At 55.6% G+C, this 16,318-nt stretch overlaps 1 protein-coding gene across 3 annotated transcripts in view; it reads left to right on the top strand.

Moving 5' to 3' along the window:
• ABR (ABR activator of RhoGEF and GTPase) overlaps positions 1-16,318 on the top strand; it is a 186,057-nt gene that overhangs the window by 163,323 nt on the left and 6,416 nt on the right. For all 3 annotated transcript variants that reach the window (XM_047080671.1, XM_047080670.1, XM_047080672.1), the window contains 4 exons: positions 13,546-13,605; positions 13,856-13,965; positions 14,649-14,788; positions 15,866-16,000. In XM_047080671.1, the coding sequence (XP_046936627.1) occupies positions 13,546-13,605; positions 13,856-13,965; positions 14,649-14,788; positions 15,866-16,000 (445 nt within the window). The remainder of the gene's footprint in view (positions 1-13,545; positions 13,606-13,855; positions 13,966-14,648; positions 14,789-15,865; positions 16,001-16,318) is intronic.

Genomic DNA, 16,318 nt, shown 5'->3' with positions numbered 1-16,318 from the left:
CTCCTTTCTGAGTCTGTACAGGCAGGAATGTGAACGGTTAAGCAAGGGGCTCCTGGGTCTCAGTTCCCCCTACTCAGGGTGCCCACCCCCTGTGGGACCCCCTTCCCGAATCCCGTGGACATTGCTGAGGGGCACTGGCAGAAGCACTCAACACCACTGGCCATGTAAGACTTCTTTGTACGGGGCTGTGGGCATCATGTCCCACCAGGGAGGACGGGAGCACGGTGTGGAGGTGGTGGTGGTGCTGAGTCTGGGGGCTACAGCCTCCAGGGGCCTGCCTTGTCAGGGACCACCCAGATGACTGCTGGCCCAGTTCCAGCTGGGCATCAGGCAACCCAGTCAGCGTGCCAGGGGTTTCCTGACCCAGCAGGCAGCCTAGACCAAGCTGTGCCAGGGCGGACTGCCTGTCCTGCCTGCAGCCCCAGACCTTGGTGGGGATTAAAATCTGAGATAGAAGCCGACTGTCCTGCAGCTGGGCAGGCTGCCTAGGGGCTGGCTTTGGGCCCTGGCATCAGGCATCTGAGGAGGAACCAGACCCAGCACCTAGTACACAGCAAGCACTTGATAACTGTGCCCTGAATTCACTGCCTAAGCAAGATGTCGCAGGGTGCCTGTCCTCGCTGGCAAGGGCCATGCCCATCCTTCAAGGGAGGCTGTGGCTGTGGCTGATGGAGATTTCCAAGCCATCCTGCAGCTTGGGGAGGAGGGGAAGGGAGACCCTCTGTGTAGGTCTTTATCTCCAGCCAGCACCTGCCAAGAGGAAGGGATCTTGGGCCTGTTGTCTCCTTGTCTAGTTTCACCCCTTGCCAGTGGGGCATACTTGACCTCCCAGAGGTGACATCAGTCTTGGAAAGTGCTGGACAGGGCAGCAACTTGAGCTGTCCTGCGTTGGCCCCTGTGTCACCTTCAGCATCTCCAGGGACCAGGCTAGCAGAGCCCTGCTGGCCTCAGCTGCTCCCGTCGCCCCTCTGTGCTGAGGCAGCTCTCTGTGCCCGGCAGCCCGGAGCCATCCCTTCCCTGCACCCCCCTCCCCGGCCCCTGCTGAGGCCAGCAGACACCAGCCCAAAGCTCATTGTCCATTCCCAAACCTCCAGGTTGGCAAGAAACTGCCCCAGCAGGTTCCTGGCCTGGTGCCAGCCAAACAGAGCCTTTCTGGTTCACCTGTCCCTTTGGGGAGGTGCCTGGCAGGTAGGGGGCAATTTTTCAACCCCTCAAATCCCAGACTTTCTGTTCTTTCGCTGTGCGTGTGTGACTGGCAAAATCAAGAATCCGCCTCAGGAATTCTTTAGGTAGCTTTGCCTCTGGGGGCCTCTTGTATCTCCACGTCTGGTGGTACCCTCTGGGCAAGGGTGGCAGGCCAGCCAGGTGCTGAGCAGCTGAGCCGATTGGTGTCCGTGCGACCACAGGGTGGCTCTGGCACTAGGGTACCCTGTGTGGCCAGGGATTTGGTCCTTTAGTTCCCGCTGTGTGACAAAGTATGTCAGTGTCACAGACACGAGGGTCTGCATGGCGGGACATTCATTCACCCTGCTGCGCCTGCCTAACTGTGCCCAGGCTGGTGGGTGAACAGGCCGGCCTGGAGGGCCAGGCCCTCTGCCCACTCCCCTTCTTTCCCCAGCTGCATTAACCTATTTTTTGCAGGGCAGGCGGCTCACTGCCAACCAGGGAGGGGACTAGGATCAGGCAGCAGCTTAGGTGGCATGGGGGAAGGGCGCCAGGTACCACCCAGCCTGGCAGGTGGGGTCGCCCATTAACTCCTCATCAACTTTGCCCTGAGGATTTGATGCTGTGGATGCCAAGACACCTGCGGCCCTCCTGCTCCCTTTTCACTAAAGATTTGTTAAAGGCTGGAGGGGGTGTATGTGACTTATGTGGGGACCCCTTGCTGGGGCTAAAGAATGTGTTCAGATGGGACAGTCCTAGTTAGTATTAACCTGTGGGGTCTCTGCACCTGCTGGAAGGGGCTTCCCTCTGGGTCCCAGGGGGCTGTGTTTGGGGTTGTTCGTATCCCCAAGGGGAGTTCTGGGGCTGAAGCCTCATTCTGGCCTCTGACTTGGCGGTTGGCGTGTGGTGCAAAGCGTTTAGCAGAGGAGACACGTGGCATTTGGGTTTGCGGGCTCCGCCAGGGCTCTCGGCACCGCTTCGCGTTTCTGCTTTCCTTTCCTTTCCTTTTTAATTTCTTGTTTGTTTTTTAATTTTGCGCCTCAATCACACTACCAGAGATGAGGCTCAGCACCTGCTCTTCCTCCCATCGCACCTGCTCCTGGAGCCCTGGTTTGCACTTTGCAGGGAGAGAGGCTGAAGGAGGAGGCCCATCCCCCACCCCCTGAAGTATCCAAAGGTTTTAATGGGGTCACTTGTGGGAGCCATGGAGAAGCTAGCAGGCCCCCCATGAGGCAGAGGCCAAGCCAGAAGCATTGGGCAAGGGGCGGGGTGGGGGGGTTGCCTGGAGGTGGGGACTGAGGCTGAACTGGCAGGGCCCAGAGGATGCCGGGGGGGGGGGGGGGGGTTGAGGACAGTTCTTGATGACTTTGGCTCTGCTTCAGGCGTTGCCACAGGGCGTTGGGAATTCCCTGCCTCAAAAGAACTTCTGCCAAGAAGCCAGAGGCCAGCAAGGTAAATGGAAGTGTTTCCTGCTGAACCCCAGAGTGTCTGTGATAGGGTTTGCTTCCCTCTATTTCTGGGGAGGGTCAGAGGTGTTGCCTGAGGAAAGACAGGATGGGAGCCCCCTTTGGGTCACTTGTCTGGGGAACCTTAGGGCTCAGGTCCTTCTCTTTGCCATCTTGACTGTGACCACAGGACAGCTCCTAGCCCCTCCCAGAGTCTGTCATTGAACTTGACAGTTCTTCCTAACAGGTAGCACCAGGTACTCAAACCATGCGTATATCCCCGAGGCTCACACAGCCATCCCCTGGCTGTTCTAGGTGTGGAGGGTACAAGGGTGCTAGGCTATCAGATACAGGTACATCTTGGGCTCATTAACTGTATTTCATTATCTGGCTCTGGATGCCAAGAAAGATCTTGAAACCTTATGCAGTAGACATCTATCCTGCCCTGGCTGCCCACACACTGCCCTGCCCCTCGCCCCCTGCCCTGCCTCCTCTGCCATGTCTGCTAGAGGGAAGGGACCCGTGTCTATGTCTTAATCATTCACGTGCCCACTTGCACCCCTATGGTGATCCCTCAGCTGTAGGAAAGGGACAATAGTGCCTCTCCTTCAGGCTGGAGACCCCTGTGGCCAGCCCATTTACCCCCTGGGCTTCTGTGAGAGCCAGGATTGTGATCAGGCTGGCTGGAGAGTTAGCAAGGGGGAATGGAGTAACATCCCCACATTCTCACAGCCATGAAGCTTCTTACAGCACTTGCTCACTGGGGCCATATGGGTGATCTCCTGACCTCCAGTGCCCCTACTTCTCCACTGAGCTGGCTCCCAAGAGGGCTATTTGATTCCACAGAGCAGGGGTCCTCAACTCTAAGAATCTGATGAAGGTTATGGAGCCCCCATCCAGACACAGAGCCACCCATATGCACAAATTGGATGCTGTTTTAGATACGGTTACAGATCCCAAGGTAGGAACCCCTACTCTAAGTGCACTTGGCAGGTGCTGTTTCTTTGCACCTGGGGAGGTTAGAAAGGGCACTGGCTCTCTCCAGCATCTCTGTGGTCCACAGGTGGCTTGGCCAGGCAGCCATGCTGGGCTTGGTGCCCCAGCTTTTAGATGGCCCCGGACCAGGGGGAGCTAAGCCTGCCAACCCAGGTGGTTCCTGAAAGGCCAAAGCTGTCAGAGCCCAGTGTTGCAGGAGTATTCAGAGGCAGCGAGGCCACAGGAGGGCAGACATTTTGGAAAGAGCCCAGAAACTTCTGCAGGAGCTAGTTTGGAGGAGTTGCCAGGCACTGGTCAGGGAGCACAAGTTTGGAAAGCCCTCTGCTGAGTGGCCTTGCCTGCCAGCTTCCCAAATTGTCGGGAGCTGGTCAGCAAGTACTGTCTTGGCTTCCTCTCTCCCTATCAGCTCATGCTGGGGACAGGAAAGATATTTGTGTTCTGACTGCTCCCTAGCATCCTAGAGGAACACCCATTCCCCCATGTCTGGAACCTGCCTGCCCAGTCCCTGGGAGGAACCAGAGTCAGTCCAGGATCCCACTGAGCTTTAGATTAAGGCCACCCCCGCTGCATTGTCTTTTGTCCCCAGGGTGAGCCTAGAGAGGTGGTAAGCCACCTTGGGAGCTTGCTGTTAGGATTCTTCTGCAGAGAGGCTGGGAGGGCCCTGTCATTCCACAGTGATTTCCTCAGCCAGGAGCTAGAACCTTCTCTGTCCTGGACAGTGATCCCAGCCAAGGTTGGTGCCTCAGATGGGCACAGCCAGAGCAGTGACAGCCACAGCTCTGCTTCCCATCACATGCTTGAAGCCTTGTTTGTGTCCTGGCCTCCTCCTTGGAGCACCCCGCCCCTCAGGCTCATGCGGCACAGGATGCCAGAGAAGGCACCAGGCTGGTGGGAGTCAAGAGGCCTTATTTTTCTAACTCTGAGCCTGCTGTCTTTACTGGCTGTGTGACCTTGGCCAAATCTCTTCACCTTTCTGATTCTCTGGCATCAGTATCATGAAGGAGCTGAACAGGATGATCTCCTAGATCCAGCTCATGTGATGATTTTGGCCATGTCTCAAGATTCCTGTTCCTAAGTCTTAAACTCTCAACACGCTGAGAAAGTCTGGGTGGGAGAGGTCACAGGGCTGCCCCTGGGCCAAGGCCAGCCATTCACTGAACAAAGGAGCTGAGAGGTGAGCAGGAAACATGAGACTTCTTGACCCCTGTCCTAAAGGAGCCTTGGTGGAAAGGCATTGCTTTCTCTCCACCCCCCACATCCCATTTGATTCATTTTGTCTCTGAATATTGATGGGTGCCTTCCATGTACTGGGTGCTCAAAGAAGGCAGAGAACCTTTAATCTCATGGAACTTTCTGTCTACAGAGGGAGTCAGGCAATAAATGAGATCATTTCAGGCTGGACAAGTGCTGGGAAGAAAATAAAATTGGGTAATAGATTAGAGAGTAATGAGAAGGGAGAGGCCTTGCCTGAAGAGGTAATTTTGAACTAAGATTTTTTTTTTTTTTTTTTTTTTTTTTAGCGTTTGTTTATTTTGAGAGACAGCACAAGCAGGGGAGGGGCAGAGAGAGAGAATCCCAAGCAGTGTGATTCAGTGCAGAGCCTGACTTAGGGCTCAGTCTCACCGCCTGATCATGACCTGAGCCAAAATCAAGAGTCAGATGCTTAACCAACTGAACCACCCAGGTGCTCCTTGAACTAAGATTTAAATGACAAGAAGGATTCTGGAAAGATCCAGGATAGTGCATTCCAGGCAGAGGAACAGGCAAAGTGAAAACCCTGCGGCCGGGATGGCCATAGCATGTTCAGAAGCAGACAGAGGCCACGGGAGAGTATAGGAGATCACCCTGGATGGAGCAGGCAGTGGCCAAATTGGGTAGGACCTTGCAGGCCATGATAAGGAGTTCAGCTTTTAATCTCAGCACAGTGGGAAGCCCCTGGGGAGCTTAAGCCTGGTTTTAGTGATGCAGACACATTTTGAGCACTTGCTGAGTACCAGGTCATTCCTAGCGGTAATGTGAGAGGTGATAACCTAAGAGGTGCTAATATTATCTAGTCTGTTTTACATGAGGAAACGGGCTCAGAGACTGACCCAGAGTGACCTGAGTGGCTTAGTCCAGGAGCCAGCACTTAAACTCGGCTCTCAGCCAGCATGCCGCCCTGCAAGGTGGAGGTCCAGAGCCCCGTGGGGGCCTATGACCGATCCTCAGTTGCCCGGTTGTCTGGGTGGTCATAGAACTCAAGGGGTCGGGGCCGGGTGCCCTGGATAGGGTGTCTTGCTGCTCGGGGACTTGCGGCCTGTGGGACCAGGGCAAGAGTGCACTGAGAGGCCCTTCGGAGCGGGCACAGGCAGCAGAATCGCCAGGGCTACTCATTCTTACGAACAGGCTCTGTGCCCAGACTGCGTTCCTGGCCTGGGCAGGGAGGATGAGGTCAGCTTCAGAGTGGGACTTTCACAATGCTCACCGAAGCACTCTGAGTCCAGAGGGAGGCCACCGAGCCCGTGGTGGTCCGGCAGGCCCTTGGCCTTCCCATGGCAATTAGCATGAAACTTCCTGCTCAGGACCTCAGCCTCCCACTCCTGACTCTGGAGATGAGGCTGCTCTGGGCTGCCTCTGTGTTGTTTTGGCCGCAGCCAGTTCCTTTTCCCAAGAGCAACCCTGCCTTCATTACCCTGGTGCCCCCAATATGGCCCTGAGCCAAGGCAAGGCAACTTCCTGGCTGTTAGCCTGAGGCCCGGTTCTGGGGTGAAATGTCCAGGCTGTCTGGAGCAGGGAAGGCAGTGTGTACGGGCCAGCCCTGAGGAAGGCAGGGTCCCAGGGCTCTGGGAGAGATGCCCCCAGCCTTGGGGGTCTCCCGAGGCAGCCCAGGGTTGAGGGCAGGCTGAGCCACTGGAATGCAGACCGCTGGGGAAGGCAGGTCACAGTGGGTGCTATGAGGCTAACCTGGCTTCAATAAAAGCCTCATTCAGAGCTGCTAAACCCTTTCCATATGTGGGCCTCTAAGAACTTCAAAGTCCAGGGGGGCGGGGGAAAGGGAGGCAAGATCCTGGTGCCTTGCAGTACAGAGTCAGCACAAGCCTATCATGCAGCGGGCCTGGGAGAGGGTACCTTGACCCTGCAGGGTGAGTGCTGGAGGGGCACTCCAGCAACCTGTTTGGCCTAACGGTGGGGGAGTCAACCCCTGGGAAAACGGGGTGAGTTTCTGAGCCTGACCATGGTTTCCCCAGGCCCAGATGCTGAGCTGGAAGCCAGGATATAGGCCCTGGCGTCCTCCTGCCACCCCTCCCTGCCTCTCTGCGAGCTTCTCTCAGAGCAGCCACGTTGACGGAATCCTCTAGTACCCTTCCCGAGAGGGAGGAGAGGCAGGCTTTGGCAGCTCCCTCGTTCCCCTGTTGCCAGCCTTACCATGCCTCTCACGCCTGTGGTCTGTCCCAATGACAGGCTGGCCTGGGTGTCCCAAGGGGACCCAGCCCAGAGCATGTGGACACACTTGGGGGAGGGCAGGAGAAAGCCAGCCCGGTACCGCCACCGTGGCCACCGGCCTGGGAGACACAGGAAATGTACTGCCGTCAGACAGGACACCTGGCTCAGGGCCTGGTCTCCACAGCCCAGCACTCGGCCTCTGGCAGGCATCCCCAGAAACACTGCCAGCCATCTCTACCTTCCATTCAGCACCCCGTTCACCTCTGAGGGTGACGAGTCCAGTATACTGGATTTGCTGTCCTTCTTGTTAAGAAGCACTTAGTTTTTATTAGCCCTACAAACGAGTCTGGCTTCAAGAGAAGTCCATGCCACCTCCCAGGACAGGCCCAGGATGCCAGGCTCCGGACTCAGAAAGCCAAGGGTAGAGCAGCGCTGGAGTGAAAGCAGAAGCGAGGCCCCCAGGGACAAGAGGTCAGGGATCGGCCAGGCTCCGCAGGGCCTCAGGGCTGTGCTGTGGAAATGACAGGGTGAGGTTCTGAGGAAAGGGACTCAGAGCCAAGGGGCTGTGGGGAGAGGGTGGGGGTGGGCCTCGGAGCCCCTGGGGTCCCTGGTGAATACTGTCTTCATGGGTCCTCGTCACCCAGTGAGCCCTTGTGTTACATCCCAAAGTAACACACTGATGGCTGCTCTGTGCCCCTTTGTCCCCCCCCCCCCACTGGGACTGTAGCTGTCAGTTCCATCTGGTTATCCCCACTGCCCGTAGACAGTGCGGTACCACCACAGGCCCCCTGTGAGGGCGTGTGGGAAGGGGCAGTGGCAGAAATCACCAGAAGGCTTTTGGGCGAGCTGCCTGGCTATGGGAGTGTGGCACTGTGGGAAGGCTGTGGGCCACCATCAGAAGGACTTGGGTTTGAACGTGGGCTATGTCACCCACCCAGGGGAGCAGCAGTGGGGACTCCAGACTCACTGGTGCCTCTGAAAGCCCCAGCACTGAGAGGTGGCCATGAACAGAGGGAAGGAGATCCACTGGGGTCACCTGCCCCAGGCTGGCGAGAAATGGGTTGGGAGGAAGGGGTTAGGCTTCTCAGAGGGGACCCTTGAGGATGTTCCTGCAGAACGAGTCACAGCCGCCATCCACAGGTCACCTAGGTGAGCTCAGAGCATCCTCCCCTGCCGTCCTGTCCTCCGATCCTGTCAGCGCCCCTGTGAGGCCGCTGGGGTTTCCTGGCCGAGATGTGAGGCGGGGAAGCAGCTACCCAACTACCTGCCACATTCACTCTGAGAATGTGCATCTCCGTCTCCTGAGCAGGAATGCAGGATTCCAAGCGCAGGAAGGATTTCAGTGCAGGTGACCTGGTAGTTCTCTTGTGGACATCCATCCCCAAGGTCAGCTGTCTTCTTGGCAGAGGTCTGAATGTGCAGCCATGACCCAACCTTTGCCTAAATGCAAAGGCAAACAACATAATTGAGGTGCTCCTGGTGGCTGTGTGTGGCCCGCTTGTTCATGACTTTCTCCCGGATGTCCTGTGGCTCATTTCTGTCTCCTGCCTGGGTCCCACCGTGGGGGAGCCCCAGCGGCATGTATATGACCTGTGGGGTGAAGGAGGAGTCCTCTGGGGGTCTCCCCCAGCCTGGCTCTTCACAGCCCCATCTGTCTCCCCCTCCTCAGGTGATCGGGCAGGCCCCAGGTACCCGCTCCCCAGGGCCATTGGGGGGGGGGGCATCTATCTGCTGGGACTGGCGGGTAAGTGGTCAGGTGTTCCTGTCTGCTCACATCCTGGGGGCTGGCTCTTCCGCCCCCGGCACTAATCTAATCAGGAAATAGCAGAGTCCACATTTCCCAGGGGTTATAAATAGCCACAGTAGTTCAGGCAGCATCATTTCTCTGGAAAATGTGCCACGTTCGTCTCCACTCCTCACCCTCCCTTCTCTGTATTTAAGTGATGTCCTGAAAATAGACTTGGTTTCTGGAGGCTGCTGGCCTGCTGGGAGACAGAACTTCATTGTCAAGACACCAAGGGGCTAGGCGGGCCTCCCTCGAGCATACCAGGGCCACACCTGCAAAGGGGATCCAGAATATGGCAGCGGTGGGGACTCACAGGAAGACACAGAAGTGCCACCTTCCTCAGACTTGGCCTCAGACAGGCTGGAGTGTGTGAAATGACAGCAAATGGTGCCAGCAGGCTGCAGAGGGACAGGGTCTCAGTGCCAGCAGGAATGCAGAAGGGAACTGAAGGCCTGGGGGTATCCAAGGAAGGCTTTCTGGAAGAAGCAGGGCTAGAACTTGGCCTTAACATCAGGAATTGCCTTTCCTGTGTCTCACATGCTCCCAGGAAAATGTAAGGTTGCTGCTTAGCAGCTAGAACGGAATCGATGGGGAGGGAGAGAATGGCTGAATTGTACTGGAGGCAGCCCTCCAGCACCCAGGCCTGCCTGTGGTGTCAGACCAGGCACCGGGAGGCCTAATGTCTCCTTTGTAAACAAATCATGGAAACAGCACATGTCTTGTTGCCGAGAGGCACAGACACCAGCTAGGTGCTTTACGCCTTATTTTGCAGGGTTAGCAGAGTAGGTAAGTCAGGGAGACTTGATTTTGTGCCTCGGCTCTCAGTTCCTCGGTGTGCGGCGCTGGGCAAGTTCCTTGCTCCCTTTAAGCCTCAGTGTCCTCATCTGTAAAATGGGGGTGGCTAAAAAAGGCTTAAACCCCACAGGCTTGTTATGATGATTGACTGAGATGCTGTGTGTGAAGGGTTTGTCATCCATCATGCCAGACTCCTAGAAAATGCTCAGAATGCATTAGTTCTGTTAGTATTTTCCGTAACAGTCCTCTGAGGTGCTATGGATGCCCCGTGAGGAAGTTGACGTTCAAGGAGGTTTAAGTGACTTGCCCAGATTCACACAGGTGAGTGGAAGAAGAACAGTCATTTGGACCCAGATAGTCCTGACTCTCAATCCCTGTGCATCCCCACTTGGCTGTGTCTAGATGCCACTCCAGGACCCAGGGAGGGACCACTGGCTCCCTAGTCCATGGCAACTGCCAGGAGGTGCCAGATCATGGGTGGTTAGAGCACAGGAGGGGCATTAGGTGCCGGGACCATGGAATCGGCCTGAGGCGTATGCCGATGGCTGGAAAAACCAGAGTTAAAAGGTCCTGGTCTATCCAGATTGTGTGACCCAAGGGTGGTAGCCGCAGTTGACAAAGCACCGTTGAGCTCTCTACGCCAGGTGGCCACTGCTAGAGGATAGGGCTGGGGACAGACCCAGGCCCTATGTCCAAGAGCCAGCATTCTGGATGGCAGGAGGGAACGACAAGGGTCAGCCTGTGCTACAGGCCTGGTGAGGGTTTGAGATAAAAAAGGTTTAGGGAGAGGGAGGTTCCGGGGCTTCCTTTGGGACCCAGTAGGATGCTTGGCTCCAAATCTTCTGAAGTAACAAGCCTGGACAACAGCCAGGCTTCCCTTGTGTGTTTGAGGAGGTGCTGGGGCAGAGTTGGGGAGCATGGGGGTTGCTCGGTCCTATCCACACTACTCTTCCTCTGTCCTCTTCTCAATTCCATCTCTCCTCTGGGCAGGGAACCAATTGCTAGAGGCTGGGCCTGGACCAAAGCTGGCCCACATGCAGACCCCCCCCCCCACTGCCACCTGCCCGCAGCTGGTGTGGATGATAGAAGGTGCTGGAAGGACTTACTTGGAGCTATAGGAAGCTCCAGGGCCCAGCCCACTCCAGGCTGACCTGATCGTTTTCCTCTGTGGTGTGGGCCTGCTAGAACAGTGGTGTTCACACTGCTGCACACACACTCCTGAGGGTGCAGAGAGCTTTTCCAGGGGGTGTGTGGGCAGGGAGAGTTTTCAGAACATCAGTCTGCAGACTCTCAACTCCCACAGGTGCTATTACCACAAAGCAATCTGCCTGAGAAAAGCCTTTCACCTTCGCCTCCCTTCCTCTGCTGGGGAGCCCAGGACTCACTGCAGAGCATAGCCCAGGGCACCAAGGCCCCCTGGGTGGCCAACAGCACGGGGCCTCTTGAAATGTAGGTGTAGGTGTTGAGAAAGTAAAAGACACTAAAGGCCCAGTTACAAGTCGGGTGCTTTCCACTTCTTTGCTTTCCACAAAACTGATGGAAATTGTCAGCTGAGACGTCATTTAAAATAAATCTTGGGGGGCGCCAGGGTGGCTCAGTCAGTTAAGCATCCGGCTCTTGATTTCAGCTCAGGTCAACATCTGATGTTCCTGAGATCGAGCCCCTGCGTAGGGATCTGCACTGACAGCGCGGGGCCTGCCTAGGATTCTCTTCCTGCCCCTCCCCCACGCGGCCTCGCTCCCTCATTTGCACCTTCTCTCTCAAAAATAAAAATAAAAACAAAAACAAAATTTTTGATGATAGGTATATATGCAATTTAAAGCAAATGAGGAGGAAATAGCATAAAGAATCATATAATGTTGCTGTAATAAAACTATTTTCAGCCCCATCTAGTTATTTATATGAACAAGATGTTCCATCCTTTACATCTTTAAAAACAAACCCAGGGGCGCCTGGCTGGCTCAGTCGGAAGAGCGTGCGACTCTTGATCTCAGGGTCATGAATTGAAGCCCCATGTTGGGTGTAGAGCTTACAAAAAAAACAAGACACTTACACACACACATGCACACACAGAAGCAGTATTTGAGGCTGTACCCAGTTCCACCCTAGCAAAACATAACATTCACACACACACAGAAAAATGTTCTACCTGTCTCATGAAGAGATGCAGTCCCGTCAAAATAGTACTTTGCTACTGAATATTTATTAATAACTATTCGTAATGTGTTGGTTAGTTTTTTTATTGTGTGCTGCTAATCATTGTAATAACTAATCTAGGACATGTTTTGAATATTTGGAGCCTTGTGGCCCCAGGAAGTATTTCCTTGCCATTTGTACAGATATTTTTGTTGAAGCAACATGTAATAGAGTGAAGAATGAAAGCCTTTAAGACAGAAAAGTACAAACTAGGAGAAAATTCTTTAGGAGAAGTAGAATAACAACAAATCCAGGGAGAAAAAGAAATGACACAGGGTTTGTACGAGGGAAAGAAGAGCTTGTATTTTTTAAATAGATGACGGTGCATCAAATCACTGTGGTAACTGGATTCCACTGAATACATTGAAGAGAATCATGTAGCAGTTTGTGTTTTAAGATGTAAATATTTACATTATCCTGGAAGTTCTATCCTTTGCAACTATTGAAACTTGCTTTGGAAATACTCAGATGTTGAGTTGAAAATGGGCCAGGGAGTGCATAGTTTTTTTCAAGATGATTGTGTGGGTGCACAAGGAAAAACAGTTTGAAGGCCACTGAGAGAAATGGAGTCCTGTCCGATCCCCTGTGAGGAATATCTCTGAGCCTCCCCTGCTTTTTTGTTTGTTTGTTTTAATTTTTTTATGTTTATTTTTGAGAGAGAGAGACAGAGACAGAGCATGGGTTGGGGAGGGGCAGAGAGAGAGGCTGCGAGCTGTCAGCACAGAGCCTGGCGGGGCTCGAACTCAGGAACCACAAGAATATGACCTGAGCCAAAGTCAGACGCTTAACCGACTCAGCCACTCAGGCGCCCCTGTTTTAATTTTTTTTTTTTTTTAAGTTTAACATTTATTCCAAGAGAGACACTGAGACAGGGGGAGTGGGGGAGGGGCAGAGACAGAGGGAGACAGAGAATCCCAAGCAGGCTTTGCCAACACAGAGCCCGACTCGGGGCTCAAACTCACAAAACTGTGAGATCATGACCCGAGCCAGAACCAAGAGTTGGATGCTTAACCGACTGAGCCACCTAGGTGCCCCTGAGACTCCCCGGTTACCCCCACTTCCTGGGGCTCCAGCCCAATCTGGGGGGTTCCCCTGCAGGAGTGTTTTCTTCCTTGGGGGCCAGCTGCCCACCCACTGTTATCTCACTCAGTCTTCCCAACAATCTGGCAAGACAGGTTCTGCTACTGGCTGCTGCAGGGAACTGATGGCTTAGCCAAGGTTGAAACTTCCCAAGGTCACACACCTGGAAGCAGCAGAGCCAGGATTCAGACCCAGGCAGCCTGACTCCTGAGACGGACCCCCTAACCTCTCCCGCCTCCCACTCAGCACCTCCATGTGCACAGGCTACAGACCCTCCTGTCCACCCCAGTCCTGGTAGTTGAATAAGCTGCCTATTGTTTGTAAGCCTCGGTTTCTGATCTGTGAAGTGGGGTGTTAATACCCATCTCAGAGAGTGGTAGTGACTAACGAATGAGATGTGATGGGCCAGAGTGCCTACCAGTATGTCCTGGCTCCGTCACGGAGTAGGGGAGTCCTTTACTAGCCAGGACAGACAGGAGGGCCGGGGGCTGGAGCCTCCCTGAAGGGTTGATTTCAAGAGAAGCCTCAGGCCCCAGTTCTGCCTTCCTGACCATGTAGCCCTCGAATGAGCAGCTGCTGGCCAGCAGAGAGCTCTGGCTCGCCCCCGAGCTGCCATCTGCATCCCTCTCACTCATGTTCTCTTTCTTCCTTTCTCTGCAGTTGGATCCACAAACTGTAGAAACCAAGAACTGGCACACGGATGTGATTGAGATGAACGGGGTGAGCCCAGAGACACAGGAAATGTCTGCACAATGGGTGGGCCTCTGGCTGCTGTCCCCAGGGTGCCGTCTTACCCCTGTCCCCTCAGCCCGGCCCATTCCCCCCTACACTGCCGGCACCCTGCCCACTCCCACCCTGCAGGTGTTTCGGGGAGCCCTGGGTGGTGGACGTGGCCCCACGGGGAGGGGACCCCTGCATTCTGGAGGCACTCATGCCCCGAGGGACTTGTGCCTGCCGTACCCCCAACCAGATCAAAGTGGAATTCTCCATGAAGTTCACCAGCCGAGATATGAGCCTAAAGAGGACCCCGTCCAAAAAGCAGACTGGAGTCTTCGGCGTGAAGATCAGCGTGGTGACTAAGTAGGTGCCGCCTCCGGCGTATTGAGTGCTGGCATGAGTGCCCGGGGCCCCTGCCAGCCCCCGTCAGCCCCTAGTCAGTCACCCTCCAGCTCAGTGGATGGCCAGTTTGGAGGCCGAAAGTGGCCCGCAGAGGTCTATCTCCGTCTTCCCCAGTGCTTTAGAGATCAACAAGCCAGCATTTGAGCACTGGGAGATTGTCTGTGAGACTCCCAGGCTGTCAGCTTCTTGTAATGAACGAGAGGCTGTGACCACTGAGGCTTGGCAGCAGCGGGCTGGACTCCCAAGGGGTGGCTGCCCCTCGGGAAGGGGGACGTGCCCTTCTGCCCACCACCTCCTGTCTCCCCTTCCCAGGACCTGAGGACCTGAGTCCTCAGTGGACTCCCTGTTGGTCCCCTGTAAGCATTTGAACCTGAGATCTGTGCTCTAAGGAACATTCTTTTCTCAGAGTCTTTGGGCTTCTCTCCCAAGCCTTCCTCCTGCCTTTGTCCCTTGCCGTCCCTCAGCAGGCAGGCCTCGGGCTGGCTGGGTGGGGTGTGGGTGGCACAGCCTCTTAGCCCTTTCTTGGGCCCCATCCCTGACGCCAGAGGCTAGTGCCCTCCAAGGCCAAGGTGTGCAAAGTTGGGGCTACCCATAGCCATCACAGGGAGGCCCTCTACCACCCCCTCCCCTCCCCTCCCCACCAGGCGGGAGCGCTCCAAGGTGCCCTACATCGTGCGGCAGTGTGTGGAGGAGGTGGAGAAGAGGGGCATCGAGGAGGTCGGCATCTACCGGATATCAGGGGTGGCCACTGACATCCAGGCGCTGAAGACCGTCTTTGATGCCAGTGAGTCTGGTAGGCCCCACCTGGGCAGTGGTGGGCAGAGGGCACTCTGAGAGGCTCAGCCACCTGCTAGGGGAGCCTAGAAGAACTGGAAGCCTTCTCCACAGAGAGGCCCCAAGTAGCTGATGGCAGAGGAGCCTTGGTCTGTGAATCACAGTCCAATGTGGCACGTGGTGGGTCATCTCTGAGTCTCTAAAGCAAGGACTCCACCTGTATTTTCTTGTGATCCTCCTCCCCTCCAATCTGTTATCCATTGCCATAGGTGAGGAAGAGGATTGGGATCCTTGGCTCAGAGAGGCCAAGTCGCTTGCTCGGGATCGCCCAGCTTGTAGGTTTTGAGCCTGACTGAAACTCGGATCTTTCTTACTCCAGTGTTCCTGGCTTTCTTGCCAGCTCCCTGGTGACTGGTGGGCTGTAAGGAATCTAAAGGGCTTTAAGCCTGAACTGGCTGGCCCGGGCCCCCCTTTGCTGTCTCCAGAGCCCCGAGCACCCTTTGGGAGGGGCATTGCTCCCCTAGCCCCGTAAACTCGTCAGTGGTGGGTCCTGACCTTTCTGATTCTTCTTTCCTTCATTTTGTTGGTTCACACTGCAGTAGTCAGGAAACCTGAACTGGCCGGGCAGTGCTGATTCCATGAGAGCTGAGGTGGGGCCTGTGTTCAGGAAGCCTGGGGTGAGGGGCTGGGGATGTGCTGGCATGGCTCCTCTGTGCAACCTGGAAGCTGAGGCTTCGTCAGAACATGATTTTAGGTGTAAAAAATGTGCAGTGCCTTCCAGAGAGAGGCTTAGCAGTGGGGAGATTCCAAAGAGGGTGTCTGACATGTGGTGTGAATGTGGCTCCAAAACTCTGGATGGTGAACTGTGCTCCCCTCCTACCCCCACCCCGGGACTGAGTCACAGACCACCTGTGGGCACTACCTATATTCCTGCCCTTCCTGGGGAGACCAGAGCAGACACAGAGTGGGTGGGGGGCTCCCCTGGCTGTGTTGTGTGGGACAGAACAGGCCCACCCGCCCGGCTGAGGACTATGTGGAAGAGAGGGGCTCAGGCCACCACAGACCTGACTGCGCACTTCCTCTGCAGATAACAAGGACATCCTACTGATGCTGAGCGACATGGACATCAATGCCATCGCCGGCACCCTCAAGCTCTACTTCCGGGAGCTGCCCGAGCCCCTCCTCACAGACCGACTTTACCCAGCCTTCATGGAGGGCATCGGTGAGGTTCTGGGGGACCCGAGGGCTGGGCTGAGCCAGACTTCCCTGACCGCAAAGTGAGGACCAAGAGATCCGTGGCTTCCCTTGCTTGTTGGTCTGCCCAGTGCTCTGGGGCTGCGTGACCGAGTGGCCCAAAGGGTGAGGTGTGACCTGCTGGGGCCTGATCCAGAGGTGGACCCTCACTCACTTGTCCCTCTCCCCTCTTGCCCCTGTGGGCTGCCCTCTGTGCTTCCTCCTTGAATACTGACCTCCTTGCTGGAAAGCCAGGCATCCGGGGAAATGTGCCCTGAGGTGGGTGGTCAGGGCCAGCATCCCAGAG

This window comes from Lynx rufus, unplaced genomic scaffold, assembly GCF_022079265.1.
Source record: "Lynx rufus isolate CCGP_SWC_20201006 ecotype Redwood Valley unplaced genomic scaffold, mLynRuf1.p SCAF_18, whole genome shotgun sequence".
Taxonomy (NCBI): Eukaryota; Metazoa; Chordata; class Mammalia; order Carnivora; family Felidae; genus Lynx; species Lynx rufus.
This window is presented reverse-complemented; position numbering and strand designations above follow the sequence as displayed.